General features: G+C 39.1%; 2 protein-coding genes across 3 annotated transcripts; one reads left to right on the top strand and one right to left on the bottom strand.

Moving 5' to 3' along the window:
* Positions 1-62: 62 nt before the first annotated feature.
* On the bottom strand, positions 63-4,683 carry cfap99 (cilia and flagella associated protein 99). 2 transcript variants are annotated; one of them, XM_027172180.2, is made up of 16 exons: positions 4,411-4,683; positions 4,032-4,173; positions 3,777-3,921; positions 3,577-3,671; positions 3,266-3,378; positions 2,882-3,059; positions 2,392-2,472; positions 2,224-2,292; positions 1,996-2,082; positions 1,800-1,888; positions 1,463-1,667; positions 1,213-1,354; positions 976-1,127; positions 675-880; positions 356-542; positions 63-200 (listed from the first exon to the last, which is right to left on the bottom strand). In XM_027172180.2, the coding sequence occupies exons 2-16, from the start codon at positions 4,137-4,139 to the stop codon at positions 90-92; spliced, it is 1,968 nt and encodes a 655-aa protein (XP_027027981.2). In that variant the 5' UTR covers positions 4,140-4,173; positions 4,411-4,683; the 3' UTR covers positions 63-89. The 2 variants fall into 2 exon arrangements, with proteins under 2 accessions (XP_027027981.2, XP_027027980.2); XM_027172179.2 differs by lacking the exon at positions 4,411-4,683 and having other exon boundaries at positions 4,032-4,331.
* Positions 4,684-4,860: 177 nt separating this feature from the next.
* Positions 4,861-14,976, top strand: zfyve28 (zinc finger, FYVE domain containing 28). The gene is made up of 14 exons (XM_027172178.2): positions 4,861-5,333; positions 8,450-8,590; positions 8,732-8,869; positions 9,052-9,254; positions 9,784-9,873; positions 10,100-10,189; positions 10,312-10,413; positions 10,737-12,140; positions 12,375-12,467; positions 12,668-12,831; positions 13,326-13,442; positions 13,527-13,628; positions 13,816-13,919; positions 14,019-14,976. Exons 1-14 carry the CDS (start codon positions 5,295-5,297, stop codon positions 14,148-14,150), a joined length of 2,919 nt encoding a protein of 972 aa, XP_027027979.1. The 5' UTR covers positions 4,861-5,294; the 3' UTR covers positions 14,151-14,976.
* Positions 14,977-17,083: the final 2,107 nt, after the last annotated feature.

Here is a 17,083-nt window from a genome sequence, read left to right on the forward strand (position 1 = left end):
ATATATTCAAATATAACTTTGAAAATATTTATTGTTCCCATTAACTGACAATAGTCCTAATATTGTAATTATACTATTTTATTTATTAGTTAGCTATTCCTTGGTTCAGACGTGAAGTGTTTTTGTTTAGATGCCTCTTTCTGGACCTGTTTCTCTAAAGCCTGCTCCAGCTGCAGCCAGTGCTGCTTTTCCAGTACCTGCTGCTCAACAGGAGAAAAAAAGATTTTAAATAACATCTGAAGATCACTAGTGGTTTAGTACACATTTATCTAAATAGCTATGGATATAGAGGAAGATAACATGTAATCCCTAGCTACAGATGCATAAAAAGTGGTTCTATTGAATGTGTTCTTACCTTTTCATGACTGTAACTCATAACATTTTGAGCAGCTGTCTGTTTGTTTAACTTTGATTTGGCATTTTCAGTTTCCTTTCTCTTCTGTCTCTCCTGCTGTTTCATCCCCAGGGCTGTCTGCAGGGCCACCACTCTCTCATCCATGCTGACCACCTCTGGCAACTTCAATCTCGGTTTCGTCTCCTGTCTGTTTTACACAGAAAACAATTCACTGACACTTTGTAAGCTCATTATATGAGAATCTTCCACTCAATAAATATGCTTTTCCTGCATTTCAGGAGAAGTATATTTACTTCTGTAAAAAGTAAACCCTGTTTACTTTTGAAATGCGGCCTGTCCTGCCGCAGTCCTGCATGCAGTAATGGTGTCCAGCTGCTCGAGCAGTAGCTGTTCTTTGCTCTGTTTCTCCTCCAGTATCCTTTGCCTCCTTTTTTCTTGCTCTCGCTGCTCGTCAACCTTCAGCCTGGCTAAGCGTTCCCGCAGCTCCGCCAAAGACATCTCACAAAGCAGCTCATGACTTCCTGTCTTTAACAGCACAGGGACAGATGAAACATTATTTGCTTTCTCCGCTCTGGGAGCCTGCAACAAAATTACTGTATCATGCATAAGATGCTCAGCACCTCTGTGTCTTCCACAAACTTGTGATTGAGATGAGGTACTGACTCAATGGCTCGAATCTGACGAATGAGCTCAAATTTCCGGGTCAGTTCAGCCTGAGCTTCTTCCAGTGCTTGCCGAAGTAGTTCCTGGCTTTGCTCAGAGACCTCTTTAACTGCAATATACACATTATGTGTACATTAGCATAGTTTTAAAAAACCTACATGCAGTAGTTCTGGTCTAGAAAGAAAGAAACACACCAATGCGTTTTTTGATCTCTAGCAGTTTTGCTTTGGCAGCTTTAGAGTTTTTGTGGCCATCAGCCACCATCTGCACGAGCTCCTTCATCTCTTCCTCCTCTCGCATACGCTTCTCTGCATATCTGCGCATCAGCTGTGCAGTCTGGGACAATCATGTAGACTAAATCACAACTAGTCACATCATATCAATCTGATTTAAGTCAATTATTCTGTTAACAAATGCTTAAATAATTAATACATGATAACTCACCTCCTCTTTCTTGAGCAATGCTTTGTGCAGATTAAGTTCATGGACTCTTTGACGTGCCAGCAGAGCATCTTCATGGCTAATCTTTCCCTCCAGCCTCCTGAGCTCCAGATGAACCAGCTTCTCCTGTAGGTCCTTCTCCTTCATCTCCTTCTGCCACTTCAGGAATGCTGAGGGCTCCTTGGCTCCCTGCACCAAATTCTCAAGCCTGCAAAAGCACAAGTGCAGGTAAATACTTACTTTAGATATTGCATTTAGACATTCAGACAATTCTCACCATTTTACACCATAGATCTATATGCTTTTATTTTAATTTCCCACTGAACAGATTTATGGTTACCTGTTCAACTCCTCTTCCATCAGTCGATTATATAAAGCTCCCTCCCGAAGGATCGCTGTTGTGTTCAGTCTGATGGGCAAGGTGTTTGTCTGTAACAATACGAACCAAATTTACAGGCCTGGATAGTATAAGATATGCTGTGTGCATGATAATGGGTTTAATTTTGGACTTTGTCACTGTAACCTTTTTAGTCTACCTTATGTGTAGCTGGAGTTCCAGAGCAGTACACTGAGTCAAATTTGAGTTCATATTCCCGGTTTTGCTGAATCTGGGACATTATGCTCTAATCAAGAGAAAACACAAACCACCTTTTTACATGATGAACAGATTCTGCAGTGTATAGGATGTTTATGTCTATACCATTGTGATACAAAGCCATACAAAAGTGAAGAAAATACAAGTGTTCAATGGCAGATTCTCTTACTTTGGTTTTCTCTGACTTCTCTGGATTTGCACATCGGAACCGCTGAGTGTTCGCCTCATACAGTACCCTCTATATGAGATAAATATAAATAATGTAAACATATCTAAAGCCTAAATACAAGGATGGGCTTTGTTAACACAACTGGATGTAACATCTGTAATACCTAACCTGTGCTTTCAGGTGGTTCTTCTGTTTGATGTCCTCCAAAACCTGTTGATCTTTTGGAGCTCTGTGGGTACTTGTAGGCACCTGTGTAAAAACCAAATGTGTGTGATAACATTGAGGTTTCATTGAGTAAATATACAATAGATAGTATTGTCTAATATATAGCATGTACTTTAGAGCCGTCTTAATTGGTGTAAGTGTTCTGTAGGGTGAACAGGTGGAGACCACACAATTCAGAAGCTAGCGTCTGTGCCAGTCCTATGCTTAGATTTAGCAGTAGAAGTTTAATAGCATTTAGCACTTGTTTGTTCTTTGCCTACTTGTCATCTGGCAAAGTGCATGATATATTAGTGTTTGATCTACAATGACTAAAAATAAAATGCCCTTTTGCCCGCCCTTTTAGACAGCCATGAGGTACTTCAATTAGGAGCACACTCATTAATTCATCTTAAGCATTAATCAGCTCAAGAAGCTTGAAGTGATTTATACTAACCGGCTTTACTTTCGCCTGTTGTGGAATCAGTTCAGGAGCAGGATGCGGACGAGGTTTGGGCTTCGTCAGATTAAACTCCTGAGGTTCTGTTGACTTCTTAGTGAATTTCTTTGGCTGGCTGCCCTTGGTTGTTTTCTGCTCAAGGTATCGTAACAGGCCTTCAACCTCAGTCTGCCATCTAATTGAAAGTACAGTGGTGGACTGGAATAATAACTGACAACAAACAGGTATCATACTGCTTTTTATATATTTTTATTTGTCTACTTGATGATGATTATACTTTTATGAAATCATAAAACTTCTGTCACCCACCATTATCCTACAAATGTGTGTAGGTATTTGTAAGCCCCCTAGATGCCACAGTCATTAGTACCCTTGTGTTACCTCAGAAGTGGAACTATCCACTTGCTGTCTACATAGGTGGCCTCATAGATCTGACTCCACTCCGCACGGATCCATGTGGTCAGGTTAGTGACATTAAAGAGGAAACTCAAGAGCTGAAAAGAACATATTTGTTTAAAATAAAACACCGGAAATCGATTAATACTTGATATACTACAGAACATAGTGAAACTAGCTAAGGAAAAGACAAGATATTATGTTAAACAATGACTATATTAGTCCAATTAAAACTCAGGTTCATGTGAAGTGCGCGTCTCATTTTGTGATAACAAATATACTGTGTATCGCCTTACTTTGAACATTTTTGAGCAGTCTAGTGACTTTATAATTGTATTGAACTGCTCCAAGCCCAGGTCCTCCAGATGGAACATGGCAAGATAAGAGACCACTGAGAAATTAAGTAACAGTACATGATGAAGTTATAATAATGCATGTTATTTTCTTAACATATAACTCCGATTTCTGGTGAAAATGGTAAACGTAGAAAACTTACCAACAAACTGGTTTCGATTGGCTTTGAGAAAATATTTTCCCTCTCGATCATAAAATCCATCAATCACAATATCCAAAAGTTTCTGATGCACTAAACACCCATAAACTGTGTCATTGATAAATATCCGCTCAGCAGTAGGCCGATTCTGGGGCAGAGAAAAAATTACAAGGTTCTCAGGGAATGTTGCAATGACATATCTGATAGTACAAACTACAAAATGTGACTGAAATGTATATCCAAGTATGTATACTATACCTCTAGGGTCTTGTTAGATTCCTCGATGAACGTATCCACACACTGTTTGTCTGGTTTATACACGTCCAGCAGCTTTATGGCCTCTCTGACCAGCTCCTCATAGTTCATCCTGACAGTGCCTTCATTCAACGTGACCTCAATTCTGTGCATATTTTAATAGTTATTACAATATGAGAAATATTTTTTACACAAAAAAAAACATTTTACATATATACAAAAAAACAACAACAACATAAACAACAACTGGACGGAAACAAAAATAGAATCTACGGTTAATATGCACCAAGACAGTTTCCTACAGAACCTGACAATAAACTGATTCGGATTCGGATTCGAAATGAATGAGACAGATAGCACACAAATACTATGGACGACTTACCCCTAAACTGTTCAGGTTATGTTTGGATTATCGCTCCTATAAGGCTGAAAATATTGTGCTATAAATGCGTACTACATACTAGTCTCCAGGCCCGGAGGTGCAGGAGATGTTTTGCTGTCGCTTAGCAACAGTGGGGCGTTTCCCATAGTGGAGTCTTCCTCGTAGTTTACATATTTTAACCCACTACAACTGCACCGAAAATTATACTTTTGTGTCGTTAAAAATGAATAATTAACAAAAATCTGGCCCGGCCACATAATCTCACAAGATAAATATTTATCTATACTGCTTTTGACACCTGTTTTCTGACCAATTTCACGTTGTAGTAGTTTTAACTCACAGGAAAGCTTTGAATCTAATTGGCGGATTGATTGTCAAAAACAAATACCAGCCAATCCGAAAATAGATTGCTGGAATATATGAAGCCAATCCTAGAGCTAGATGTAGGGTTAGTCTGAAAACGGGTGGGGAAAAACGTTTGTTAAATCCAGGGCTTATAAGTCTGATGCCACTTCCGCAGTTGTTCTCCGTTTCATTCGCCAGCGGGCTGTGGAGCCTGCAGTGTACCTGTTTCAGCTCAGTCATGAGAAAGGAAAACAATTGGGCGTCAGGACAAGCGCTTATAAGCCGCGACGTCAACGCTGCTGTTATAAGATACTGTTATAAGATATCTTCAATGGACTGATATTGTTTGGATGAATTGAATGTATATGTTGAGCCGCTCGACACGGAGTCGTTTGACGCCAGATCACCACTGAGAGCTAGCTAGCGTTGTTAGCTGTCCAGGTTTCAGTGGCTGGTGTTCTGGAGCTGCTTTACTCACCAGCCCGGCTTTATCTGAGGGGACAAAGGGTCGGTAAAGCTGGCGAGGTAAAGCATAGCCCATGATGAATCGCTTCAGAAAGTGGCTCTATAAGCCAAAGGTAAGTGTGACACAATCCTGCAGAGTGATTTACATGTATCTTGGCTAGTAATGCAGCTAGATTAGCTAACTTATGAGCTCGTGTGTGCTCGTGTCTGCTGACATACACTGCTTTTATCTAAAAAACCTTGAGTGACTTACTTCATTGTGCCCTCATAGATCAAAATGAATTTTTATGATGCTAAAATGAGTAATTGACCTTTTATTTATGTGGGAGAAAAGCACATTAAGACGTTTAGGTAGAGACTATAGAGCTGTACTCAGGTTACAAAGTGTATCACACATCCCTTATTGTGTATTGCAACAATTTTATTTATTTATTAAAAAAAAATCTCTTTTGTTGTAATGTGGAAGGTCTATGTGCACAGCAAGAGTCCAAGAACATCACAAAAACCTCAGTAGAGCTGATTATGAACACAACACAATTATTCAATAGTCATTGTATAAATGTGTATGAAATATTTTTGGCTGTTATTCACATTTAGAGCCCTACAAGAACCATGGCTTCAGTGCGTTTAGCTTATAAAGCACGCTTGTGATTCTGAAACAAGGATTGATAGGATAATTAAATCCAATTAATCCCACAGTTGCTGAAATAGGTTGGCTGATTCTTGTGCAGAGGTCTGAAAAGTGTTGAAATGAAAGGCTGTAGTTTTCAGTCCCCAAAGAGAACAATGTAATTCAGAAAACATTTTAATATCTTTTGTTGTAAAAATATTTCTTCTACTACACATTAAATAGTTTAATATTGTTGTTTTATTTATTATTTTTATTAATATTATTATTGTTATTATGATAGAATTCCTGACCTTCTGGCATAGCAAGTAAACTTAATATTGAAAGTCTTTAAAAAAAAAAAAAAAAAAAGTAAAAACAGGTCTTGGAAACTGCAAGAAGTACTTCTCCAGTGCACAGGTTTCACACATTTAATCTTTGTCTACAAATTAGAAAAAGTATCAGTAACATTTAGTGACAAAGATCTGAACATGGAGATTAGCTTCATCATATGTTACAGCTCCTGAATTAATGGCACAATATTTGCATTAACATTGTGTTTTAAAAATCGTATGAAAATGGCTTTGTGGATAATTAGCTTAATTTCAAATATGAAAAAATAATCCTTTTTTGTTTTACATTAAAACCGCTATTATTGGTACCCCTAAAAAAAGATTTCCCCCTTATTCTTAAGCAATCAACCACACTTTCCTGTTTGATTGGAGTTTAATATGAAGTGAGACAGAGGGCAGGTTTCCTTAGTCACTCACCAGCCTTCATAATTCAGGCAGACATTTCTTTAGAACCATTTTCCCCTTATTAACTTATTACCTTAATTCTGATTCGTCGCTTTTTTCCTCTGGAAATCATGGCAGCCTGAGCTTATCCTTGTAATTAGTAAATAGATGACTGTGAATTTGTTACATGTGCATGTATGCAGGAGCTTTCTGTGAATGCTGATGTGGATGAATGTAGTGACTACCCAGGACGGATCAAGTCGCTGTTATTAGTTTGTACTTCCTGCTTCAATAAAATCACCTAAAAGAATTTGCATCACATGCCGAGAATAGTCTTGTAGAGCATGACATCATCATTGTATTACAACAGGAACATTTTGCCAATTGTTATTTCAGTGAGGCATCGTGTTGGAGCTTTAACAATGTAATGGCTGACCAGTGTTCTGGCAGGAGTTCAGAGTGGAGTAACATGTACTTACCATCATCATTGATTTCATTTTAGCACACTTGTCTAACTGGTGAATTTTCAATGTCTGGCACAATTCAATAAAGCTTTGGGTGAGTCCTCGTGTTTGTCCTTATTGCTTAGCCTAATTTGCTCTGACTTTGCATCTCAGGGATATGATATCCATCTAACAGCACGGATCTGGCTAACCCTGTATAGTGCAACTTACTAGAAATAAGAACATGATACCAGGATAAAGAGGCACAGAGCCTTGCTGTTTGAGTCTCCAGGTTTATTGGGTTAATAGCTCAATAGTCCAATAGTCCAGGTTTGTTGAGGGGCTATGGGATTGGTTACTTAAGATCAGAAGTTATTCTCAAGCTCTTTTTTCACACTGAGTAGCATTTAAGTGTGATGTAGCTATAAAAACACCACCCTTATAATGACCTCTGGTCAACCACTTTAGATAACAAGTCAACAACAAATTTGCCTGTTCTTTCATGTCATTAGCATACTGAGGTGTGTGTAATTACACAGTGTAGCACATACGTCTGATGGAAGGTGTACATTGCAGGAGATAACAGATGACGAAATAAGACAATCCCTTTGTCAGCAAACAACATTTTCTTTCAGGTGGATTATCTAATGAGAAGCAGTCATTCTTTAGTGGTTAAATCTGCTGAAGTATACATTTGCTGAGTAAGTATGGTAGAGGTTTGCTGGCTGGACAAATCAGCTTATCCCCCTCAACACCAGAGTGTGTGCCAAACATGTGCCATAACCAAGAACAGTTCTTAACACGCATGTGTACAGTATATTACGAATGCACTTTGCAATATTTTCCAGATGCTATTGCTTGCCTTGGGAGAAAAACACCGGATTCAAACATTGCAGCCAGTTCTGCTCTGGGTATCTGGGTGATCATAAATATTCCCTGAGTGTTTCTTTTGAGTTAGCAATGTGACCATAATAGCTAAGCAGAGAAAACCATAATAATAGGAACAGCATGTCATAAGGCCTTACTGGTTAGTGTGAGGCACAGAGATGTGAAAAGATTGCTGGAATTCTCTCTGGAACATTTCCTTCCTAAATGCATGATGTACTGCCTGAAGAATGTTCCTTGTGGTGTGTGGAATGCGGCAGAAGAAGGCCAAAGGTCAGCCTGTGGTTTAGTTGAGGTTTAGACTGTTTGATTCTAGTTTTGGTATATTTCATACCATCAGACAGCAGCCTGTATTACTTGCTGGTCACGTTTCTCATTTGAGTGGGTGGCCTTTACTTCATGAGAATGTTCAGCACTATAACACATACACTGGGCAATGGAAAGTGGTCACTGTTCACCCAGATACATGCATAGTCATCTAATCACGTCAGATTTTTATTCAATGCTTTATGACTGACACTGTTTTTTTTCTGTTCTGTGTCTGTTGTGTGGTGCAGAGGACGGACCCTCAGCTTCTTGCCCAGTTTTACTATGCAGATGAAGAGCTGAACCAGGTGGCCTCAGAACTGGATAGTCTGGATGGCAGGAAGGACCCTCAGAGATGTACGCTGCTCGTCAACCAGTTCCGCTCGTGCCAGGTGGAGTTTCCCATGTGTTTCACGCTGCAGGAGGATCACTGCAGTGTTTTGCGAAATCATAGTAAACGTAAAACGCACACACACTGTAACTTCATTACAACTATGTTGAAACTTATTTGTGTTCCATTTACTCTGTTACAGGACAACGTGCTGAATATCATAAACCAGATCATGGATGAGTGTATACCAGAAGATAGAGCAAACAGAGACTTCTGTGTAAAATTTCCAGAAGAGATCCGCCATGACAACCTTGCAGGACAGCTTTGGTTTGGGGCAGAGGTACATTCATAGGTCCTCTCTTGGTTTTAACATGTGTAGTCCTGAGACTTGCGTAAATGTTTCTCTGTCCTCTCAGCTGAAGAGTTATGTTATATGTGGTAGCCATAGTTCCATGGTGTAACAATGCAAGTTGTACTTACTCCAGTGAATAATTTTTTTTCAAACACTGGTTCTGTGTCCAGTGCCTAGCGGCAGGCTCAATCATCATGAACCGTGAGATCGAGAGTATGGCGATGCGGCCGTTGGCCAAAGACTTGACACATAGTCTGGAGGAGGTGCGCAACATTACTCGTGACCAAGCACTGCGAGACCTCAACTTCTACACGGAGCGCATGAGGGAGGTGCTGCGCCAGTTTGACAGCCTTTTTGCTGAGTTTGAACTCAGGTACATGTAGCATTCTGCTTATTAAACCACTGCACAGTTTACTTCTTGTGTTTTATTGGTTAGAAGGTAATAATTAATTTGCTTTAGATCATCAAATAGCATTAACGCGTATGGATTTTACACTAATTAGTTTCTCGATGTCAACACAAGTTAAATTTTTTTTGTCTGATTGGCCGAGAGAGAGAGAGAGAGAGAGAGAGAGAGAGAGAGAGAGAGAGAGAGAGAGAGAGGGGAAAAGAATGCTAACTTGTTTCCATAACCATTAAATATAAAAATAAACGGATGCAAATACGTCATTCCTTAATGAATACAGAATTATTACAATGAACCATTTGCCATAGTATAAAATAAATAAAATACTTTGGGATGTGCTGTTAATTTTTTTGTTATAAATAATTCAGGGTGGTAACAGCATCATTCTAGATTTGATTATGTTCCTATAACAACAATTGTAATTGCTGTTATAAGTGAACCATATGTGTGTCAGTATTGTGGAGTAATTTATCTTGCTGGTTGTGTTGGATCACAGTTATGTATCTGCCATGGTGCCTGTAAAGTCTCCTAAAGAGTACTACGTCCAGCAGGAGGTGATTGTTCTCTTCTGTGAGACTGTAGAGAGGCAAGTGATATTGACAAAGTTTTTATAGTCTTAACACACATTTCTTACTAATTTTTGATATTTACTATCTAACTTTATTCTGCTTGTGAATTCTGTTATTCTGCTTTTAAGCAAGTAAACCAGGCATTGAATGGAAATGTATTTATGTACTTGTGGTTATCATTACATGGTTAAACACAGTTTACTATTTGAATTCAGTCATTCTGAAAGTACTATCTATTTCAAGGGCCCTAAAGCTTGGCTATCTCACACAAGACATGATTGATGATTATGAACCCGCTCTCATGTTTACAATCCCCCGACTAGCTATCGTATGGTAAGTGATTCTTGTAACTACAGTTTTTTTCACTACTCAAGATTGAAACGAATAATCCTTTCAGTTTTACTTCAGAGAAATAGTGTTTCTGATTTCTATAAAAAATTTGTTTGGCGTGTTAGCGGACTTGTTGTGTATCCTGACGGACCTCTTAACCTGGAAAATAAGCCAGAGGACATGTCCGAACTCTTCCGACCCTTCCGCACGTTACTGAAGAAAATTAGGTATGGGTGTTCAGTGTTTCATAACAAAAATTTAATCAATACAAAACCGGATTGTTTCCCTTGAACATTAGTTGGTTACAGTAAATGCAATTATGTACTGGCTAACGTACATAGTCATTTGGTCGTAGCTTACTTCTCTTACAAAGCCTTATAACGACGTTTGAGAGATCAAGGCTTATTGTTCTCATAGTACTAATAACAGCATGGTTCCTAGGGCTCAGTGGTTAGCCAATGGTTGTTGTTTTTTTGTTTTTTTTGCATGTTAGTGCAACATACTTTTAAGTTATGTTTTGTTTTTTGTTTTTTTGTGTGTGTTTATGCAGGGACTTGTTGCAGACTCTGACAGAAGAAGAGTTAACAACCCTGGAGCGAAATCTGTGTATCTCACAGGATGGTGAGTTTCCTGGAGACCCCATCTCCTCTGCCACAGAGTCTGCTCCCTCTGTCAACTCCAAGAGTCAGGTGGAGGATGCACAGAAAAGAGAAGAGCAACAGGAAGTGGAGAGGGTGACAGAGCTATGTTCCTCTCAGTGTGAGGAGGATGAGGCATGGGACCAGGAACAGCAGGAGGTTACAATTGAAGGTGAGAAGGACACTGAAGTTGACCTATCCTGTTCCATGCAGTATGACGAAGAGGAGATTGAGCAGCTCAACATGATGGTGCACCGTGTTGGTGATCACATGTCCACACTGCTCTCACCTCCAAGCCAGAGACCATCTACAGCTCATTATCTCAGAAAAAAACAGCCCAATGCGGGCATATCTAATGTGTCTGCTAGCTTTGGGGAATCAAGCACAACCTCAAGCACTGAAAACTCTCCTCAGCGAGCTCCAAGCTCCCAACACGAGGAAGAAGACCGGGTCTTCTTTATGGATGACCTGGAAGGCATGGGCAATGGTAGAGATGCTGGAACAAGCTCAGGAGAATTATTTCAGGGACAGCACATCTCTCCCATCATAAACCTCAGAACCCTTAAGTCTGTCAGGCCAGAGCCTACAAGTGACTCCACCTGCAATGGATGGTTGACGGCCTGTCAATCAAACGAGGATTTTCATCAAAGCAGCCAGGAAAAACTGTGCCTCTCTTCTGGACTTGCAGGAACCTCAGAAACATTACCCCTTGTGAATGGCTGGGAGGGACAGCTGGACAGTGAGGAAGGGGGAGAGCCTGCCGAGGTCATTGCTCACCGGACTGGAGGAATGAAACTGTCAGCCACTGTGATCTTTAACCCACGCTCACCCAACCAGGCTGAGTTGGTGGTTTTGCCACGCTCAACTGAGGGAACTGCTCACCGCCTGCTCAACTCCTGTGTGTGCTGCGCTGCTGGATGTGTCGATGCCCATGATGACCCCACTACCACAGATATCACTTCTGGAGATGAGAATCTGGACTTTAGCAAGTGCAAGCTTGCCATCACAAGCACTGTTATCCAGTCAGCAATGGGTGCCTGTGGTACGGGGAAGGGAGATGCACCTTTGCCCCTCCCACCTCCACCTGGCCCACAACAATTGATGGAGGAGGAGGAGAACCAAGAGAGAGGAAGGTTTACTCATGGCCCCTGTTGTGAGAAGTGCCTTGCCAACAGCTCCAAGCTCTCCCCACACAGAGACACTGGAGAGGTCGAGTCAAAAGATGGATATCCCCATCAGGAAAGAGCTTGCCTAGTAATGGCTAGCTCTGCAGCAAAAGAGAAACAGTCCAAAGAAGACAGCAAAAATGAATCCAGGTTTGTTGTTTAGTGTTTCTTCAACAAACACTGTGAGAGAGCACAGACAGATTTATTCTTCCTTATGTTTTTATTTTATTTGTCTATTTTTCGTTGTTTGCTCTCCATTTATTTTAATACTGTTTGATTTTTGTCTTTTTTTATGTTTGAGATCAATAATTAATTCTTATTTAGTTGTTTTTGTTTCTTTTCCTTTGACTTTACCCCATATATTCCTTGAATGCTGGTCTGCAGTTTACAGGTATCCCCTCTCAGTTCAGGCACCAGCAGTGACTATGAGTGTGTGTCTGTCACCACATGCAGTCTGTCCAGTTCATGTACACCCAGGTAAATTAAAATAGCTTTTAACCCAATTTGAAATGAGTATAGATTAATTTTCTCATGTTTTGGACAAAATATCGTTGTTACAAAATATCGTAAAGTGGACGCGCTAGCCTTTATTGTATTTAGTCTATACTCGTTATACGTGTCTATTTTTACCTTCTTGGGTCATGTTTCTTCTCTCTGTGTGTCTGTCCATTTAACAGTTCTGTCAGTAGTTTGACCACCAGCTCAGAGATGTCTGAGGAGCTTGATCACCAGGAGCTTCAGCTGGCACTGCAGGCTTCTAAATTGGTTGCTCACAACAAAATACGAGCTCGCTTCCATAGCAGTAGTGACCTCATCCATCGTCTGTTTGTCTGCATATCAGGTTTGTGCACAATTTACTCATCTACATTTGGATTTGTTTAATATATCACATGACATGACATTAGACAGTGAGGCAGTGACCGCCACAAAAAAAGACAGCAGCAAGGATCTTATTACAGCAGCAAGGAGGGATGATGCAAAGTTGGTGTTCCAGTTTATTTCAAAGGTGTTCGGTGGGATTGCTGTGTGGAGGGCTCTGTACAGGACACTTGAGTTCTTCCAAAATTTGGCAAACCATATGTTTATGGACTATGCTTTGTGCACAGGGGCAATGACATGGAGGAACCACATTTGATCCCTGTAGTTCCAGTGTAATGAAATAAAAATATTTCACAGCATGCAAAGAGATTCTAGAAAATTGTAGGCAACCAACTTTGTGGAAACAAGTTAAGAGAAGTTCAGGATTATTTAAATGCTGCAAAGCACCTCTGTAGATTATAGAGCACAAATTATTAAACTTAAAGTTTTTCTGATGTTTCATTCTTTTGTCCTCAGGTGTGGCAGATCAATTGCAAACAAATTATGCAAGTGACCTAAGGAGCATCCTGAAGACACTGTTTGAGGTCATGGCAACAAAATCAGAGCAAGGGGACAATGAGAAACAGAAGAAAGGTGAGCGAGTAAGAGGATGATTTAATCTTTTTCCTGGTTATGTATATCAGTGATACAATTTATTAAGAGATCTTTTCACTGCAGCACCAAGAATAGGAAGCGCTGGATTAGAAGACTGTGCGCTTTGTCAAGAGACCATGACCTCGTCGGAGCTTGCGGCAAAGGCACGGGACGGCCAGTTTGAAGGTCAGTAACATGTTCTCATCTCCTGCCTGTCTTCTGTATGTAAGAGGATATTACAGTTGAGTATGAAAGTCCTACACCATCAGGAAACTTTATTTGATCACTTATAAAAATTTAATACATCACTTATGCATCACTTATGTTTAGCTTGCATGTTTTATAGTTTACTTATTGTATATCCTCTCCTTAGACCCTCCTGAGTGGGTTCCGGATGAGGCCTGTGACTCCTGCATTGCCTGTAAGGCTCCTTTCACTGTTATCCGGAGGAAGCACCACTGTAGGAGCTGTGGAAAGGTACAGTACCATGCACTAGACATGACAATTATAAATCTCAACCTTGATATTAGATGTATGTGTATGTACACTGTGTGATCGCTGCCCCGTCTATTGTAGATCTTCTGCTCTCGCTGCTCTTCCCATTCAGCCCCATTACCCCGTTATGGTCAGATGAAGCCTGTGAGAGTGTGCACTCACTGTTACATGTTTCACGTCACACCTTTCTACAGTGAGCGGACTAGTGTTTGACTGTAGCCCTGCTTTATACCACCAACTCACATGGACATAAGCACATTTACCATGCAGCGAGATGGAAACATTTAGCCAGTGCTGCGTTTTTGTTGTTTGTTTGTTTGTTTGTTTTTGTTTTTAAATAATTAACTGGTTGAGTTTGTGCACGTGCACAGACACGCACATTTATTTAACTTAAAATTCTATATGTACATGTAAATACGGATACACAACAATATCGGAGAAGCAACCCTGAGCAAAGAACAAATTAGCCTTTAAATAACGCTTCATAAATTGTCTAAAGTTAATAAATGCTTATTTTCAAGCACATTGAGAAATGGCACCAAAGTATTTGCTATAATTTTCTTAACTAGAGAATGAAGTAAATTAACAAAAGTGAATTCTGATCAGAGGTTCAGTCTTGGGGACTTTTACTCAGTGGTTAGTTAGATTTTAAAATTGTATTAAACTTTTGCTAACAGCGATTTGATTAAATAGAGTCAGAAGTTCAATAGGACTCCGATTCATTACTGAATGTAAACCATGACGAACATATGAGCAACTGTGACAAGTATAAAGACAATAATACTAACATAATTTGCACCATTGATTATGCCAATATGTGGCCATCATAAAATAATGAATAGTTGGTGTTTTTTTTTTTTGTTTGTTTTGTTTTTTACTATACTCAGAAATTTTTATTTATGAAAAGATGCTGCTCTCTGTACTATAAAAAGTGAGGCTTTAGAATATTTCAGAATGGCTGAAAATGATATGTATATATGCTGAATTGGTTATGTATCTAATAAATAAGAAGATTTTTCTTCTATGCTCTTAATAGCCATGAATGTGTAATCATGTAGAAGCTTTTATTTCTATTAGTATTTACTGAGCTGGAAAGTAATTGCCTTTTAAAGCAGTGTCTGATCCCTCAGCTACTCTCTTAGACAAGTCTGTCCTGCCTTTCCCCAAAACTCAGTTGTGTGTGCGTGCGTGTGTGTGTGTGTGTGCGTGAGTGCGTGTGTTCACATGGACTTTGATATTTTGCATGCTTCTGAACAGTTCTTGAAGTGACCACATCTCTAAACATACTCATTTGACCTGGTTTAAAAAAACAGACATGGGGTATTTGATTGGGGCATTACACAGTGCTGTAAGAATAATCTTTCAGCACTATTTTTGGTAGACATGAACAGTCCACCCCTACCTCATATGTTCAGCAGATTTAATCTCAGTATTTTGCCACTAAACCTCAACCTTCTGACTTCCAAAAAAATTGTTACAATGATATGCTTCTTTAAGGCACAGCTCTGCCCCAGCACATAGTGTCTTCTTTAAGAATTTATTAGAAAATGCACTTTTATTTTTGTGTTTGAATCTTCAGCTGTCAAATATAGTCATAATTGTCGTAAAAGGCAAGCTGTTAAAATCTTCTAATGTCATTAATGAATTTTATCAGACCTATACACATAGAATCTATTGTTTGTATTCTTATTAATAACTATAAGCTATCAACTAACTGTAAACTAGAATGCTATCCACATTCATCCCATTAGTTCTTTTCTTTTTCTTTTTTTTTCGCGAATATTTTATTTGGAGAGAATTCTGTATGAGATTTTTTTTTATTCTAGTTTCTCAGTTCTTACAGTTGCCTTCTTGTTCTTGTTTACCTCATTGCCTATACCTCTATGCTCATATAAAGTTCAGAGATTTGACCAACTTGGAGAAGTGGGAACAGATTAAAATATTAATATTCACATCAGTGTTCACATCACTGCTAACAATTCCACATTATATTTATCAGATTCCGCAGTGCTTACATAACATTAAAACAGTTCATATGGTAGCAATTGCCAGCCCTTGTTAGCTCTTGAATCTTGAATCCATCCTGCTTTTTCAGACACCGTTTCTGGTTTCCTCAGTGTTTGAGGTCCTCTACAGCAGTGCTCAGTGTACATGGTACACCGGTGTCTGCTAACTCAAAGCTTTAAAATAAAGTACCTCTTAACTGCTCAGTCCTTAGGTTTAGATGATTTTAGTTATTTCTTTTCATTTTCAGTTAAATAAGCTTTTTTTTTGTTGTTCCCAAATAGCTGGGCAACCAATTGTCTGCTGCTTCAGTTCATGGGAACGCTCTGTTGCTACAAAATTGCATACAGTTGTTTACATAAGATGCATCTATAGCATAAGAAGCTTATTTATCTGCTCTTTTGATAGCTGTATACTAGGTTCCTTTCTGACATGGCTTCCTTTGTAATATTGTTGCTGCTCTTCAGAACTATGACTCTACTTTTCCATGATGCTAGTGAAAGGTTCATCTTTAAAGTTCTGAAAACTCAAATTTGATCATGCAAACCAACGAATCAACCAAAAGTTGAGATCTTCCCACAGTAGCTTTTTTTTTTCTTAGCAAATCCAGCTATTGTGATCTTACCTGGTGTGTAAGAAGTGTGAATTGTACCTGCCACAGATCCTCAGGCCTCAATAATTGTGTGGTCTTGTTGCATTCTAAGTACAGATTCTTTTTCTTTTACAAAGAACAAAAACGATAATATATATATATAATATAAATGTACAAATAAGTTTTTTTCTGTATAAATCTGATCTGTGAGAGAATTGTACACCCTATTTATTCAAAGCTTGTTTTTATTTTATAATGGCTGTTTCAATTCAATAAGGCATAAAGAAGAGCTTTTCAAAGTCTTACATTGAGTATGTGTCATGCAATGAAAGTAATAAATGACTCTTTTCCTTTAAAACCAAAGCTTGTCCTTTTTTCATTGTATATCGGTTTGAGCTATTCATTATTATACACAGAAGAAGAAGAAGAAACCCTTATTTTGGCATATACATTAAAGCACTGTGAAATTATTTATTCACATATCACTTTTGTGGTTGGGGTCAGAGCACAGGGTCAGCCATGATACAGCTCCCCTGGAGCAGAGAGGGTG

The sequence above is a fragment of the Tachysurus fulvidraco genome, chromosome 12 (genome assembly GCF_022655615.1).
Source record: "Tachysurus fulvidraco isolate hzauxx_2018 chromosome 12, HZAU_PFXX_2.0, whole genome shotgun sequence".
Classification (NCBI taxonomy): Eukaryota; Metazoa; Chordata; class Actinopteri; order Siluriformes; family Bagridae; genus Tachysurus; species Tachysurus fulvidraco.